Genomic DNA, 18,137 nt, shown 5'->3' on the forward strand with positions numbered 1-18,137 from the left:
AAAGTGGAGCGGTGTAGAGGGAATACAATTTCAAAGCTGGGTGGATAAAACAAAATTTGACAATACAGCAAAGAGTGTGCAGGATAGTAGTAAGCTCGGCAGGGCACACACAGACTGGAGAAATGGAAGGCACATGGCAGATGCAATTTAACACAGGTTAAGCTTGAATCAATGCATTTTGGAAGAAGCAACTTGGAGAGAGCCAGTATAGTCAAAAGGGTACTGTTTTTAGATGTGCAGGAACAGAGGACATGTCCATAAATCCCTCAAGGTGCCACAGCGAATTGAGAAGTCGGCGAAGACAGCATATGGGATGCTTAGCTCTGAAAATAAAGGCTTTGAATGCAAAAATAAGTCATGGTTAACCTTTATGAATCATGGATCATGCCTCAGCTGGAGTACTGTGTACAATCTGGAGCACTACTGTGTAAGAATTATGCCAGAGCTTTAAAAGGATACAGAGGAGGTTTACCCAGGTGATAGTGGAATGAAGGACTTCTATTATTTGCAGAAATTAAAGCTAAGATTGTTCTTTTTTTTATTCATTCATGGGACATAGGCATTATTGGATGGCCAGCATTTATTGCCCATCCCTAGTTGTCCTTGGAGGGTAGTTGAGAGTCAACCACATTGCTGTGGCTCTGGAATCACATGTAGACCAGACCAGATAAGAACAGGAGATTTCCTTCCCTGAAGGACATTAGTGAATCAGATGGGTTTTTCCAACAATCAACAATGGTTTCATGGTCATCAGTAGATTCTTAAATCCAGAATTTTTTTTTTGAAATCAAATTCCACCATCTGTTGTGGCGGGATTCGAAACTGGGTCCCCAGAACATTAGTCGAGTTTCTGGATTAATAGTCTAGCAATAATACCATTAGGCCCATAGCTCCCCCCATTAAAGCAGGAAAATAGAGGTTTTCAAGCAAGGTGATAGAGCAGTTAAGAAGAGCCCTCTGATTAGTTGCTCGATAATCACAGGTCACAGATTGAAAAGAATTATTTCTCTCATGAGGGATTCCAGTCTTCACCTTCAAACATCTTAAGAAGTCTCACAACACCAGGTTAAAGACCAACAGGTTTATTTGGAATCACGAGCTTTCGGAGCGCTGCTGCTTCATCAGGTGAGTGGCCTCACCTGATGAAGGAGCAGCACTCCGAAAGCTCGTGATTCCAAATAAACCTGTTGGACTTTAACCTGTTGTTGTGTGACTCCTTACTGTGCCCACCCCAGTCCAATGCCGGCATTCAAATATCTTGCCTTGGATTTTTCTCTAAAAGGTTTCTCCAACTCAGACTCCCTCACCAACAGTAGGGTTTCAATCTCCTCTCCCAAGACCCCATTCCCTTGATTCCTGAACTCCAACTCACAGGCACAACTTCAGCCTTCCGGCCACACTGAGCAGAATATCGCTGCTCCAAAGGAATGCCTTCACCTCAACAGCTCACAGCACAGAGTCACCAGCTGATCATGACATTCCACTCCCAGTTACATGACCACATTTTCGCACCATTTTTGTTTTGCACAGATACACTGGGCCTACCCCTGGTGGAAGAACTACCTCTGCTCACTCCAGGCCTGTGCACATGTAAAACTCCCAAGGCCCGTCAGGGCTTGGGAATCCCCACACCCTACTTGACTTTAAGGTAAGTTTGGATATGTAACAATGGTCATATTTTCTTAGCAGAAAAAAAAAGAGACAAAAAGGCTTAATTGGAGTACGAAATAAGAACTCACAATTGCAATACTTAAATAATACAAGAAATGATCGCTGATTTATAGATGTGCTGCTTTTAAAAAGGAACATAGGGATTAGGAGCAGAAGTGGGCAAATTCAGCCCTTTGAGCCTGCTCCGCCATTCAATCAGATCATGGCTGATCTCTCCCTGGTCTCAAATCCACCTCCCCACCTGTTCCCCATATCCCTTTAACCTGTTTTGTTTTCAGAAATATATCTATCTCCTTCTTAAAACCATTTAAAATTCAGACTCCATCACGCCATGGGGCAGTGAGTTCCACAAATTCACCACCCTCTGCAAGTAGTTCCTCCTCTCAGTTTTAAATCTACTGTCTCTCAACCTCTACCTGTGATCTCTTGTTCTATATTGCCCCACAAGGGGAAACATTTGGTCTCTATTTACCTCATCAATCCCTTTTAGTATTTTATATACCTCGATCAGCTCTCATCCTTCTCAACACCAGCAAGTATAAGCCCAAACTGTTCAATCTCTCTTCATACGTCAACCCTTCAACCCTGGAATCAATCTGGTGAACCTCCTCCGAACTTCCTCCAATGCCACCACATCCTTCCTCAGATAAGGAGACCTGGGCACAATACTCCAGATGTGGTCTCACCAACATCCTCTACTTTTATACTCCAGTCCCTTTGCAATAAATGGGACGCCATATGGATCCATCTCGAGATGCTTTTTGTTTCCAACATCCCCTGTGAAGTTGTCCATGGTGGGTCAGATGAAATGCTGTTTTATAATGGGGAAATTATGCAACGTAGGGCTGGCCAAAATCCTCCTTCCATTATGCCATCAGATTACGTTTTGCCTTGGTTTCAAGGACCAAGGTGAATTTAAGATGGAGCTCAGTGAGAATAAGAGAATGGTTATTGTTACTGGTTGCCACCTGAGGCAGCTTAAATCATTTTAATAAAAGTGTCAAAAAGCAAACATAATTAGGAAAAAAAACACAGGTTCTTGCCTCCTGGAGAAGAGGCGACTGGGGTTTGTAAAAATTGAATTTGTTTTTATTGGAGGAGCAGAAACTTTGAGGTGATATAATTGGATCTCTCAAGATTATTAAGTGAATTGACAACATTGTTTAAAGCAGTCAAATATAAATTAAAAATTAGCAGGAAGGGAGGTAAAGTGAAACTTTTTTAAAAAGTCAAATGGTAATAAGAGTTGCAAAATAAATTACCAAGGAGTTCATTGAAGTGAATCGTACAGAGATTCAAATGGCAGTTGCATGTTTTTTTTTGTGGAAAGATGAGAGCTTGAATGAAATGGTGAATATAGAGTAAGTGGGAAAGAAAGGGTGATAGCTTTTTTGAGCTCATATTTATAAGAATTCATATCACAGAATAATTCAATCATACAAGAGGTCATTCAGCCCATTGCACCTGGGCCAGATCCTTGAAAGAGCTATCGGTCCCAGTCCCCAGCTCTTCAGTAAATGTGAGACGTTATGGGGAAAGGGCGGGGGAAGAGGGCCTGGATAAAATACTCAGAAACTCAGTGCAGACTTAATGGGCTGAACGGCCTCCTTCGGCATTGTACAGATTCTATAATTCTATCATTCCATTGGCCTTTTTGATTGCATGCTGTACCTGCATACCGAAATTCTGTGATTCATGAACAATGACACCCAGATCCCTCTGCCCGGACACATTTTGAATCTGCTTTGCATTTAAGTAATAATTTGCCTTTCTATTTTTTTGGCCAAAATGCATAACCTCACACTTATCCACATTAAACTCCATCTGCCAAGTTTTGGCCCATTCTCCTAGCCGATCTTTCTCCTCTTCACAGCCTGCTTTCCCACCTATTTTAGTATCATCTGTAAATTTTGCTGTTACACCCTGTCCCTACTTGCAGATTATTTATATAGATTGTAAACCGTGGAGGTCTGAAGACTGCCCCTACAGCACCCTGCTAGTTACATTTTGCCAGCCAGAGAAGGACCCATTTATCCTAACCCTCTGCTTTCTGTCAGTCAGTCAATCCTTAGTCCAATCTAGTACTCTACCCCCAATCCCCTACGATCTCACCTTCTGGATCAGTCTTTTATGTGGCACCTTGTCAAATGCCTTCTGAAAGTCTAGATATACCACAACCACAGGTTCCTCATTATCCACCTTGCCGGTTATGTCCTCAAAGAACTGCAGCAAGTTTGTAAAGCATGACCGACCCTTCATAAAACCATGCCGACAATGGTGAATTGGGCTTTGTCAGTCATCTCCTCAATGATTGATTCCAGCAACTTCCCCACCACAGAGGTCAAGCTCACCAGCCTGTAGTTTCCTACTTTTTGCCTTTCTCCCTTTTTGAATAGGGGCGTCACATTAACATGTGACCTTTCCAGAAGGGACCTTTCCAGAATCCGAGGAATTTTGAAATATCACAACTAATGCATTCACTATTTCTGCTGCCACCTCCCTTATTATCCTAGGATGCAGGCCATCAGGTCCCGGAGACTTATCTGCATTTAATCCCAGTAGTTAATTCAATACCTTCTCCCTAGTGATGGTTATTTCACCAAGTTCCTCTGCATTAAGTACAGTTTTTGGAAAATTTTCATTATTCTCTACTGTGAAGACAGAAGCAACATATTAGTTCAGTGCCTCCACCATCTCTGTGCTCCCCATTATTACCTCACCAATATCATCCTCTAAAGGGTCAACATTTTAAAGACTGCATTGTATCAAAAATACTGCCCCTCCCAAAAGTCCATCTTTATTAAACTTGTAAATACAAATTTGGTTCATTAGCAAATAACCTTTCGACTTCAAGCCAGATCCAGTTTATGTAAAACTGGAGAGACATGGGTAAAGGATCGAGCTTAAGGAATAATATTGTTAATGTAAGCTTACTTGTGACATCAATCAATAAAAACTTTTTTAAAAACTTAATCCCATGGGAAAATTGTTTTCACTCGAAGAACACTAACTCAATCAGCTTCAAATAATTGGTTTGAGAAAGCTAGAAAGGCTACATATCAACTAAGTTTTTTTTGAAGAAAAAACTATTTGAATTTTTATAGCAGTGATGGATGGGGATTTATTAGAGAGGAAGGCAGGGTTAGTCTCTGAGTTCATGGGATGGTTTGTCAGAATCTAAAGATGTTTATAAAGAGGAACAGAAGCTTCAGTCACAACCTGCCCTTTCCACAAAATGCAACAGAATGAAGGGCTCTAGAATATTCTTTTCCCCAGCTCACTTTCTTAACTTGTAGCTATCCTTGCACATTCCATAAACGGTCACGCTGCATTTCTTTTGCTCATACTAACTTAAGCTTTTAATTTCACTATTGAATTAGATACCTCTGTACTTTCTTCAAACCTCAATGAATCTTCATATATTCCTAACATTCTTCACATGAACATTAGTTCCGGTAATCTGACTCTTCACTCCATTTAGACTGGGCTCACAATTAAAACTTGCAGAAACACATACATAAAATTTAATTCTCCAACCAATTATACTTTGAAAATTCTCCATATCTACACTTCATTGAGCCTTAATAAGGTATATAGTATTACCACCACATTGTCCCCAAGGCTTGTGTTCAAGTGCCCACTTGCGTCAATCAAAACTTGGGGTGTGATTTTCCAGTCACGCCTGCCATCAGGATAATCCAGTCCTGCTGAAAGTCAATGGACCGTTGGCTGGCCCACCGCATCCTCCGCAGCGAGTTCCACCACAACAGGACCGGAAAATCCCGGCTTTTGTTTTTCTGATTACATTTTGTTTCTCATAAATAGTTTGTTTAGATCATCGGATTAGGTTACCAGCAGGTCAGGGCATTGTGGTGAAATTATCTCGGTTGTGTCAGATTCGGTTTCAGCTTTATCTACACATGTCCTATTATTTTATTCACGTAACGACTCTTCAAATCAAATTTTATCAAATGGCATTTCTGAAGATGAACGGCCTGTTTATGTTAAATAATACTTATTTTTTTAAGAATCCCTATAGTGCAGAAGGAGGCCACTTGGCCCCTTGAGTCTGCAGCAACTCTCCGACAGAGCAATCCACCCAGGCCCGATCCCCGTAACCCCATGTATTTACCCCACTAATCCCCCACACATTCTGGGACACTAAGTGGCAATTTAGCATGGCCAATCAACCTGACCTGCACATCTTTGGACTGTAGGAGGAAACCCATACAGACATGGGGAGAACGTGCGAGCTCAACACAGACAGTCACCCAAGGCCGGAATTGAACCGGGGTCCCTGGCGCTGTGAGGCAGCAGTGCCAACCACTGTGCCACCATGCTGCCCTAACATCTACTATTCAAATTGCACCATAATTACTGAAATAATTCATAGAAAGCAGTCACTATCAGCTTTGCCAGCTCTGGTCAGATGTAGTAGATCTATCAACATCCAAATCTAAAAAATAGGCATCCTAACAATGTCTACCATTCATTATGCAGGCCTGGTGAGGAGAGTTTATAATTATCAGATAAAAGACTGAGTAAAAAAACAAAGAAGGCTTTGTAACACATGATTCTATGAGCAATTGTTTGTTTTAGTATCTGTTCATGGGATATAGGCATTGTGGTCTGGTCCAGCATTTATTGCTGTTGGTCTGGAGTCACATGTAGGCCAGGCCAAGTAAGGATGACAGATTTCTTTCCCTAAAGGACATTAGTGAGCCAGATGGGTTTTTATGACCATCGACAATGGTTTCATGGTCATCATTAGACTTTTAATTCCAGATTTTCATTGAGTTCAAATTTCACCATCTGCCAAGGTGGGATTCGAACCCGGGCCCCAAGAGCATTATCCTGGGTCTCTGTATTACTAGTCCAGCGACAATTCCAATATAACAATGCCTCCCCTTCGGAGGTTCTGCTTTCTATCCAAGTTATAAAAATAACATATAGGTTGAAAGAATTATGCTATCAACATAACAAAAGATGTTTTTAAAAATGCTGTACGATTTGTCCTATGCACAGAGAAGTTAATAAATTTAGATACAATATATATCTCAAATAATGATATTCACCACATATCGAACAAACAGTAACTACTTTAAAGAAAAAAAAGTTAAGTTTTTTTAAAAGTAAAGTTTATTTATTAGTCACAAGTAAGGCTTACATTAACACTGCAATGAAGCCACTGTGAAATTCCCCTAGTCGCTGCACTCCGGCACCTGCCCGGGTCAATTCACCTAACCAGCATGTCTTTCAGGCTGTGGGAGGAAACCGGAGCACCTGGAGGAAACCCACACAGACATGGGGAGAACGTGCAAACTCCACACAGTGACCCAAGCCAGGAATTGAACCCGGGTCCCTGGCGCTGCGAGGCAGCAGTTCTAACCACTGTGCCACCTTGTATACTTGTAAAATAGGTTGAATTTTCAAAACAACTATTAAAATAAATGATGCCATATACAATGGTAGATGTCTAATATCTAATGGCATATATAATGATAGATGTCTAATGAGTAACGGTGTAGTGTCTAATGTCACATATAATGGTGGATGTCCAATAACCAATTATCAAATGAGAAATGAAGATCTGTCAAACCGATGTATTCTGAAGATTAAAAGCAGCAACATACAGTAAAAAGAATTTTACATGAAAGTATTCCAATCCCCCTGAACAAGACCAAGTACAAAACAGACCACCCAAAGTTTAACAATGCCTTGACAGTTAAACATTAATTGCTCCATTTGGTGCTTGGTGATGCGAAGGTTCGAGGGCAAGAGCTAGAAAACAACAGTGATAAATCAAATCGAAAAAACACCCTGCTTTCTCCTGACTAAACGGGATCATATACAGTAAAGTGCAATTGATGCTCTTGAAGTGAATCAGTCCTGAGACCAACTATGCTTCTCTGTGCTGCATGAATTTTTCTTATCACCTGGAGTGTGGGTATAATCAATTGGTCTGCAGAGCTTGTTCCAAAAGCTAAAGGTCCAATAAATGAGAGTGCTTTAAGTGAAACCTTTCAAACTAAACCAGAATGACAGGATACAAAATATGTGAAGCCCAGTGTGGACATATAGCATGGCACTTTTAATATGAACAATAGCAACAACATGCTTCAGTGCGGACAGGCAATCAATATTAAAAAGTGTGTAGACTAAAGTGAGGACGTTCAAAAACAGCATTATTTAATTACCTTTCTTTTCTTCTTGGGGAGTTACAACAATAGGTAAAGTTGCCATAGTACCAGATGACCATTGGTTGCTCTCCCCTTTGAGGAGGGAAAGCCCCTTTGAGGGGGTAATTAATAATGGTAATTAATAATTGGTGATTTAATCTGAGGATCACCACACCTCTGGCAAGGGCAAGACTGAGAAGGCGGGCCCTTCATCAATAACCTCAGCCAGTATTGGAACTACATTTTCCCTTCAATCTTTATAACTCTGGCCTACGCTTCATTCATGTTTTCTACTGAAGGGTGTGAAGTGCAAACATTAAAGAGATGTTTTTAGTGCCCTGCATCTTTTTAAAAAACATATTTTACTCCATCCTGAAAGTTACAAAGCCAATGCTCAGAATGGAACAGCCAGACCCAAATCCATTGCTTGCTTGCTCCAAAAACCAAACTCAAATTCCAATTGAATCCAGTTCATGGTCCCCACAAGAGAGACAAACAAGATCCAAGCTGACAAGATAAGACATTGCACCCCATCTTAGGCTTGATCCGACACTTGATCTTAGCCAAAAGACTGTTTTTTAGTGCACTGTACCATTAAAGCTTGTCCTACATTCATTCTTCAATCACCCTCCTCCTTGCACCTACTTCACAGAATCATAGTGCATCAATGGACACCATTTGACTTAGTGTGCCTGTGCCAGCCGTATTAGCCACATTTATCTGTTTACACATGGGAAAATTTCCGTTTCTGAATTTATAACAGCTGCTTTAAATTTTGAAATTAACAACAGTGGGAATGGGAGGGGGGGGGGGTGGTGGTGGGGGCGCGGGTGGTGGTTGATGTTGCTGAGTGTAGCCATGCAGCCATAGGTTACACCATTATCCTGCTGACCTGGGTTCAAATCCAGCTCTGATAGAAAAACCAAATCAATCCCACTTAACAACAATGAGGAGTTAGTGGTGTAATTAATAATGTTATCCTTTCATGTCTGGAATCTGGAAATTTCAGTCCAGAATACCGACTAAAATGTCACCGGGCAAATTGTGAGGGAATCTGAAGTTCAATTTTTCTACTTCAGTTGGTCGAATATTTCCAAGTTGAAGATTAGTTGTATGTCATTTTTCCAATGTGCAGTTTGGAGCAAAACTAAGCAAAGTTTTCAAACTTTTTAAACAGAGTATGACAATTATAGATGACCAGTAAATGAATTTAATTCCTGGCAATCTAAAGCTGGTCCCAGTGGATAGAGGTGCAAAGCACAAAATAATTCATAATTCAGAACTAATCTGTCAATCTCATTCAGTGGCCATAAGGGTGAGGCGGAACAACAAATGGAAATGTCATGCTTGTCCAATACTGATGTATTTCTGAGGTTGAGGGCTGCAGCCCATTAATACAGCACTTAGTACATCTGATTTGTACAAAACCTGAAATCAGTGATGCAATCACTGGTTGCAGACTTGAAGCATGGGTTGAATTTTGGGAGCCTCCCCAAAGATGGGAATGGGTGTGGGGAGGCCCTGAAAATACCAGGGGCAGGGACCCCAAAAATACCAGCATCAGCAGAGTGTGAATTTCAATGCACCAATCCCGGCCTCAACAATAATACGCAGCATTAGTGGCCCTTCCTCCAATTCAGGTCAATTAAGATAGCTGACAATTTCATTAACAGCTTTTTAGTGTTGCAAGTGCTAATTTTTGAACTGCCAGACAGATTACCCATGCCTTCAAAAACTGACCAACTCAAGGCAGGCGGCTGCAAATGAGGAGCCAGTCATATGAACAAGGAGCAGGAGTTGGCCATTCAGCCCCTCGGGCCTGCTCCACTATTTAGTAACATCATGGCTGATCTGATGGTAAGCCCAAATCTGCTCACAGTAACTTACCACCCCCTTACTTATCAAGAATCTACCTAGTTCTGCCTTAAAATCACCCACAGACTCGGTTTCCACTATCTTTTCAGGAAGAGAGTTCCAAAGACTCACGACATTCTGAGTGAAAGAATTTTCCCTCATCTCCGCTTTAAATGGGCAGCATCTTATTTTTAAACAGTTCAGTTTAGTTTATTTAATGCATCACAAGTAGGCTCACATTAACACTGCAATGAAGTTACTGTGAAAATCCCCTTGTCGTCACACTCCGGCGCCTGTTGGGATACACGGAGGGAGAATTGTGCATGGCCAGTGCACCTAACCAGTACGTCTTTCGGACTGTGGAAGGAAACTGGAGCACCTGGAGAAAACCCATGCAGACATGAGGAGAATGTGCAGACTCTGCACCGTGACCCGAGGCTGGAATTGAACCCGGGTTCCTGGAACTGTGAGGCAGCCGTGCTAACCACTGTGCCACCCAGTGACCCCTAGTTCTAAATTCTCCTGCAAAAGGAAATATCCACTCCACATCCACCCTGTCAGTACCTATCAGGACATGTTTCAATCAAGTCACCTCTAAATTCTAGCGGATACAAGCCTAGTCTATTCAATCTTTCCTCATAAGACAACCCAGCCGTTCAAGGTATTAGTCTGGTAAACCTTCTCAGAACTGCTCCCAAACTATTTACATCCTTCCTTAAATAAGGTGACCATTATTGTATACAGTGCCCCGGATGTGGTAATATAATACGGGTGGCACAGTGGTTAGCACTGCTGTCTCACAGTGCCAGGGACCTGGGGTTCAATTCCAGCCTCAGGTTACTGTCTGTGTGGAGTCTGCACATTCTCCCCACGTCTGTGTGGGTTTCCTCTGGGTGCTCCAGTTTCCTCTCAGAGTCTAAAGATATTCAGGTTAGGTGGATTAGCCGTGCCAAATTGTCTCTCAGTGTTTCAAAATATGTGAGGTTATGGGGACAGGACCATGGGTAGGCTTGGGTAAGACGCTCTGTCGGAGAGTCAGTGCATACCTGATGGGGCAAATGCCCTCCTTCTGCATGGTAGGTATTATATGATATGTACAATTAGACTGAATATATTCATTAGTTTTAGGTTAAGTTTTAATTCTTTCCCCCTCAAAAAAATCTTTACTGTCACATAAAAACTGTCCTCCTGCTGCCTTTCTCAAATCCAGAGTGAAACTCCACCTCTTCATGTTTTAAAGGAATATTCAGAGTGAAGAAAACAAAATCTCGGCCAGGACTAACTTTCGGATAGGCAGGGGACTAAGACTGAGATGTGAAGGCAAAAGCCTTGATACTTCACCGGAGGGATATTAAAATGTGGTGAAGTGATCTTCCTGTACTCCTTTAAAGTTTCATTGAAATTAAAATTCTAAAATTGCAAAAGGAATCTGAGGTATGAGTATAAATTAATTTGAAGATAGCTTTATTCTCTCAAAGAGCAGGCCAACTGGGTCATCATGATGAGGACAACATCAGACTTTTGTTTCCAAAGTTCTTCTCCCCAGAAGATTCACATTTAAATCTTTTTAAACACAGCACAGCTTAAGGCAGAACAACTACTGTACTTCTAACATAAATTAATATCGGGTGGATCATGTTTAAAATGGCTCTTCAGCTAAAATGTAAAGGCTTTGCTGAGAACTTTAGGTTTCATGCTTCTGTGTAACCACAGTGGAGATTTATTAATAACTCAGGATTATAAATGCTGAAAGAGAAATAAAACACGCCAGACCAGTTATAGAAAGTCAATTGACACAGTACTACAATGCAGCAGTTTACTGAGCTGTGACTGACACTTTCTCATTTTTACAACTTGGCTTCTAATAAAGTCAAGATGTTGCGTGCTTTGATGCCTTAACTGGACTTGAAACTTTATTAGCAGAAAAACTCTCTTTCATTTCTATTACATTTGCAATGTCATGTAGAAACGCCACAGGAGGAACACAACTGGAAGTTTTAGAACAATATCAGCTTTAAAACAGGATCAGTGTTAAAAAGAGCAAAACGATGCCAAAATTGCGTTACAAAGAATGAAACAATGTTAAAATCAAGAATGAGCCCATCACTCTATTCAGATTTAAAGACAAAAAAACAAATTCACCAACATATTCCAATTTTCCAAGGAACTACACCATGCAAGATAGGTTTGCTGTTAACATGTGGCACAGTGGCACAGTGGTTAGCACTGCTGCCTCACAATGCCAGGGACCCGGGTTCAATTCCCGGCTTGGGTCACTGTTTGTGTAGAGTTTGCACGTTCTCCCCATGTCTGCGTGGGTTTCCTCCGGGTGCTCCAGTTTCCTCCCACAGTCTAAAAGACGTGCTGGTTAGGTGCATTGACCCGAACAGGCGCCCCTAGTATGGCGACTAGGGGAATTTCACGGTAACTTCATTGCAGTGTTAATGTAAGCCTTACTGGTGACTAAAAAATCAACTTTAAACCTTGTATTAAAATATTTCTGGATGAGCAACAAGAGATATTTAAAGAGCTGTAAGATGTTTATATCCATTGACCAAAGCATGTTGAGCTATACAAGATTTATTGATTGGTTTATTCATTTCTAGACGTCCTAACATTTTGAATGCCTCTTTACTGTACAGGGTGGGAGATACCAAGCCATGAATCTCTCCACTATTTGAGTTGTAGAAGATTGAGAGAAAATAGAATTGATTTAAACCCTGCCCTTTCCCCCTGACTGATGAATGATGGTCAGGTGGTGTTGGAATTCTCTACCACAGAAAAGGAGGAAATAGATAGATTTCTAGGCTCTCTAGGTGTCAAGGGGTATGGGGAGAGCATGGCATTGAAATAGAGGATCAGCCATGAATGGCGAAGCAGGCTCAAAGGGCCAAGTGACCTGTTCTTGCTCCTATTTTCTCTGTAAAAAAAAAATTAAATTGGGTAATGTTTTATCATCTCTTCACTTATATGCCTGCCATTTTATGGCTCATGTGAAGTTACTGTGAAATTCCCCTAGTCGCCATACTAGGGGCGCCTGTTCGGGTCAATGCACCTAACCAGCACGTCTTTTAGACTGTGGGAGGAAACTGGAGCACCCGGAGGAAACCCACGCAGACATGGGGAGAACATGCAAACTCCACACAAACAGTGACCCAAGCCGGGAATTGAACCCGGGTCCCTGGCACTGTGAGGCAGCAGTGCTAAACACTGTGCCACATGTTAACAGCAAACCTATCTTGCAAGGTGTAGTTCCTTGGAAAATTGGAATATGTTGGTGAATTTGTTTTTTTGTCTTTAAATCTGAGTAGGGTATAATGGTGGGTATGTCCCTAGTCTTGGAGACGTTTCATTATAATATTTAAATCAGGCTCCCACAGGTATATTACAATTTAGCAGCTGCCTGCCAGCTTTCCCAGGACTTGGGAGAGTCAGCAGCCAAATGGAGATGGGAGCCACTGGTTCAAGCAGAAATGTGCTTTTTGGAACACTCTTCACAGGTCAGGAGGACCGAACCCTCTGTCCTTCCTCCCATCCTAATCTCTGTTCTGCTCCAGGACCAGGAAAAGGAAAGAAATGTTCATGAAGCTCGCTGTTAAATTGGAGATTTTTAGATTCCCTGCAGGGGGTACCTTCGCCATGAATATTAGAGCCAATGTGCTCTTTGAAAGGAATCACAGTCTAACTGTAAGCTTTTTGTCCTCTCCTCTGCCTGATGCCCTAAAGTGAAACACTTTGCTTCCAAGAGGTTGGTATTTGCTACATTGGTTTAAAACAGTCTCTTGTCTATGCAATCAGGGTTCATTGCTCTGTTAATGTTTGCCATTCATTGCTGCAAATAACTATGATAATGTGCAATCATTATATCAGTGGGCGAGTACTCCCATTTGCTTAATAACTTTGACATTTGCACTCAGGCCCCAGGAGTGGATGTTTGTCCAATCTCTTTCCTGGAAAGAATGCAACCAATTCTTTATCATTTCACTGTACTTGTCAACACTGAAAGAGGCATTTCACAGTCTGATTCCCATAGCCATGGTGAGAGTTTTGAGGAACGGCTAGGTAAGCTGGGGCTGTACAGCCTCCAAAAGGTGCAAGTTTTAAAATCTATAAAAGTATACAGTTACATTTTTTTAAAAAGAAAAGCAAAAGAGGTGTTCAAAGACTAACTGAATATGCACGATACTTGCGTTTCAGCAAGTTGCAAGCATCCTTTGCTATTATTTGAACCAGGACCTACTCATAACCAAATAATCATTTGGCCACATTGCTGCAATGTATCATGCTCCTGACAGGATTGAAAACAGTTGGATGAATCCTGATCCCAGTTTCAGAAATGGATTAGAGAGCCAGGTTGGGCTGTGCAATGCCAAACATGGGATTTGGTACAGATTCTTTCATATATGACTGCATTTCTGCCGCATTGTTACAGAACTGATTTCAAGATCTTGCAGCTGTATTTTCCCGATACATGTTGACTGAAGCCCAGGTGTAGCAAATTTAGAAAGACTTAAAAACAATTAAAATTGCCTGATTCAGGTAAAATTTCAAAAGTAACTCAACTTTTCCAGTCAAACGTAGTGGCTGATTGTCAATTGTTAAAAGTTGGAATGAAATGAAAAATAAAGAATTGGATGAAGACTAAACTGAATCCCTGAGGATTCGTGCAATGCAGATTAGCCCAGTAGCAGAATGAAACATATACTTCATTAAGCAAGGTGGAGGCTGGCAGTTCAGGGGCCTAGATCATAGCCACACCCAGGTGCAAAGTAGAGCTCTCTGAGAGAGAATCAAGCTGTTCAGGAAAAGAAAGAAGAAAGTTGCCTGTGTCAGACCCCATAAGTTAAATTCTAAACTAGAAGAGCAGTTCCCAAAATAAATCTACTGGTCCTATGTGGTAATTACTAATGGATGTGGCTCATAGTACAAAAACCTCTGGGATGTTGTTTTGGGGAAGGTGTATTCCCAGATAAATTCAAATTGGGGGAATTTAAGTATACTGTCATGGTAACCATTATTGTAGTTAATTGCAAATGTTGCTGTTTACTATTGCCTTTCTTGTTGTGTATTTTAAAGTTTAATGAATGTTTTGTTATTTGAATAAACTGACCTCTTTCCTCACTGAGTTTCATATCTTTTCTCAATTTTTTTCCACACTGCAACAACACACAGACCAGAATTTTCCAACCTCACCCATGGCTGGGATTCTCCGGTCCCGCTGCTGTGGATGGAGATTTGGCAGAGGGCTAAATTCGCTGTTCTTGCTGGCAGTAGCGGCGGACCATACCACATCGGAGAATTCCGGCCATAGTTAAGAACTGGCATTCCAAGTTTGCCCTCTGGGATTTGGGATACCTTCGCATTGATCAGCAGCAGGATTCATAACATTATTCCAAACCAACCCACTACCCACTGACGAAAGTCCACAAAAACCTACCTCTTCCTATTGCAAGGAAACAGATTCTCCTTGATTGCTGTGAATTTAGAGAAGGATAACATGTGCAGATTCATCAGTTTTGTCTGAACAAGCCAGGTGGAAGGTTAGCAGCATTTTTAATTAACTATCTTTCTATGGAGCTGAATATTTTCATCTGTCAATGGCAATATTCTAATCTTACCTTGCAGGCACATCGCGATAGTGAAGTCCATAGCCCAACTGACCAAGGCCATCAACAATCCTAGCAGTATCAGGAAAATCCAGTCTTCCCCCACTTTCGAGATGAGGAATGTTTGACATCGCACAGTACATACTGCAGACAAAAAAAAGTGGCATTAGTGGATTATCAATGATACAATTCGCAATAATTACTTAAGTAACCAACCAAAAAGTACTAGGATCTTAATTAATTGTCTGCAGCTTAATGAGCTTCTATCCTGTTCTCTCAATGTTATTAGGTACAGAATTCCTTAATTTACAACATAAGCATGGTATTGCAAAAATCTAGTTCATAGTTTACATGTTAGAATATAACCTACAGTTTAGGAACTGAAGTCACTTTAAATGGGGCCATTTGATTGGGAAGCTGATAATAACTCTGATAGAAATGTAATTTAAAAAGTCTAGGTTTAATTAACTGTGGTTTATTGCACAAGGCCAAAGTTGATACCCAGACTTCTTGGTGGCACCGAAATAGTCGTCGATGTACCGATAAAGGAGTTGTGGAAGGAGGCCAGAGCAGAACCGGAACAGGGAATGTTCCACATACCCATAAAGAGATAGGCACAACTGGGACCTGTGCGGTTGTCAATAGCAACACCTTTTATTTGGAGGAAGTGAGACAAGTTAAAGGAGAAATTGTTAAGTGAGAGAACAAGTTCAGCCAGATGGAGGAGAGTGGTGAATGGAGATTGTTCAGGTCTCTGTTTGAGGTACAAGTGAAGAGCTTTGAGGCCACCCTGGTGGGGAACGGAGGTATAGAGGGATTGGACATCTATGGTGAAGGGGAGGTAGTTTGGGCCGGGGAACTGGAAGTTGTTGATACGGCTTGGGCATTGGAGGAGGAGTCGCAAACGTAGGTGGGAAGGGACTGGACAAGAGGAGAGAGAATGGAATCAAGATAGGAGGAGATGAGTTCAGTGGGCAGGAGCAGGTTGACAGGATGGGCCTACTGAGGCCATCATGTTTGTGGATTTTGGGAAGCAGATAGAAGTGGGTTGTCTGGGGTTGGGAGACGACGAGGTGGGAAGCTGTAGAGGGAAGATGTCAAGAGGAGAAGAAGCCAAGATCTCTGCTGAGTATAGTACTCTCAGCCTCAGAGAGGAGAAGGTCAGAGGTGTAGTAATGTTTAGTACTGTTGTGTGGTATTGTCCTTATTACCAGAAAAATGGCTTCTACATAGTAAAGGTGAATCACAGAATCCATAGAATCCCTATAGTGCAGAAGGAGGCCATCTGACCCATCGAGTCTGTACCGACCACAATCCCACCCAGGCCCTATTCTCATAACCCCACATATTTACTCTGCTAATCAATATAAATGACACAGCATCATCTTTTGAGCTGTAACAATGTTAAATGGTTCCCAGTGAATGCAGCAGTGCACATCAGTGATTCAAAATACATCTGTCCATTCAAACTATGTCCAGGTATGGAGTAAGAGAACCCAGAATATGAAATGCGAGAGCAGGATTTAACATTGAATGCTGCTTCTCTGGGGAACGCCAGCAGTCGTACAGAGCTTACTTCCTGTTACTGACCTACAAGATGCTGCCATTCAACAATGACTATTTTTATTACATCACAATTATTAATTTTTTAGGGAAAATGATCATGTAAATAATATTTCACACTTGAATGGAAAATACACATTTCCAAGACTTGTGATGGATATGGAACTGGATGTAACAAATTTATGCCTGTTAGAGACAGGCATTGCCAAAATTTCTTTCAGAAACTGTAACAAGTAATCAGTGAGAAGTGCTCTTCATCACTCAGCGCAAGGCTCCGTTGAAATAATGATCTCATCTAAGAATCAGACTTGTAAGAATAAATAGGGGTAGAAGCTTTTTCAGATGCACAAGCAACAGCATGAGACGCAAAGCTCTCCCAAATCGGTGCTTTGGGCTTAACTTCAATAATTCAAATGAGTTGCTGATGCCTGTTGTGCCTCCTATAAAAGGCCAAATTTTGGATCTTTCAGCTTGCCAGCAGCAAGCCCGGAGGTAAGATCCAGTGAAGTGGAATGGACAACTTGGCAGTGGTTGATCCCTGGCTGTCAGTGGCCCTCAGGAATGCCGTGGAGTGCTTACTGCTCGGTTACTGGTGAACCACAACAGACTGCTCAAGATTCCTAAATGAAAGAGACTGCAGTGCACTTTCTGCTGAGTTGACCAATTTAACAGAGGAGGCAGAAAACAAGCAAAATACTCTAAATTTCACAGGCTCGAAAGTGCGTTTAAAGTGGCCACAAGGGAACCCAATTTAGTACTTACTTTCCGGCACTGTGGCACAGTGGTTAGCACTGCTGCCTCACAGCGCCAGGGACCTGGGTTCAATTCCGGCCTTGGGTGACTGCCTGTGTGGAGTTTTGCACATTCTTCCTGTGTCTACGTGGGTTGCCGCCGGGTGCTCCGGTTTCCTCCCACAGTCCAAAGATGTGCAGATTAGGTGGATTAGCCAGGTTAAATTGCCCCCGAGTGTCAGGGGGATTAGTGGGGTAAACATGGGGTTACGGAGATAAGGCCTGGATGGGATTGTTGTCGGCGCAAACTTGATGGGCCAAATGGCCTCCTTCTGCACTGTAGGGATTCTATTCCATTAATCCTTATTAAACCATGAAAGTTAATAGATGTTCAATCGATTAGGCAGGTATAAGTGATAACTAGCAAAAACAAAAGCCTTGTGGCTATGTTCATAAAAGGGAAAAGAAACATTAATCTTTATGACAACTGAGCATCATTTTTTACATTAACGTTGAGATGATTGAATAATGAA

The 18,137-nt window shown here is 41.7% G+C and overlaps 1 protein-coding gene across 2 annotated transcripts in view; it reads right to left on the reverse strand.

The window, feature by feature from the left end:
• The window catches only part of LOC144489456 (chloride channel protein 2-like), a 563,382-nt gene that overhangs the window by 293,493 nt on the left and 251,752 nt on the right, over window positions 1–18,137 (reverse strand). For both annotated transcript variants that reach the window (XM_078207326.1, XM_078207318.1), the window contains exon 3: window positions 15,323–15,454. In XM_078207326.1, the coding sequence (XP_078063452.1) occupies window positions 15,323–15,454 (132 nt within the window). The remainder of the gene's footprint in view (window positions 1–15,322; window positions 15,455–18,137) is intronic.

Source organism: Mustelus asterias, chromosome 3 (assembly GCF_964213995.1).
Source record: "Mustelus asterias chromosome 3, sMusAst1.hap1.1, whole genome shotgun sequence".
NCBI lineage: Eukaryota > Metazoa > Chordata > Chondrichthyes > Carcharhiniformes > Triakidae > Mustelus > Mustelus asterias.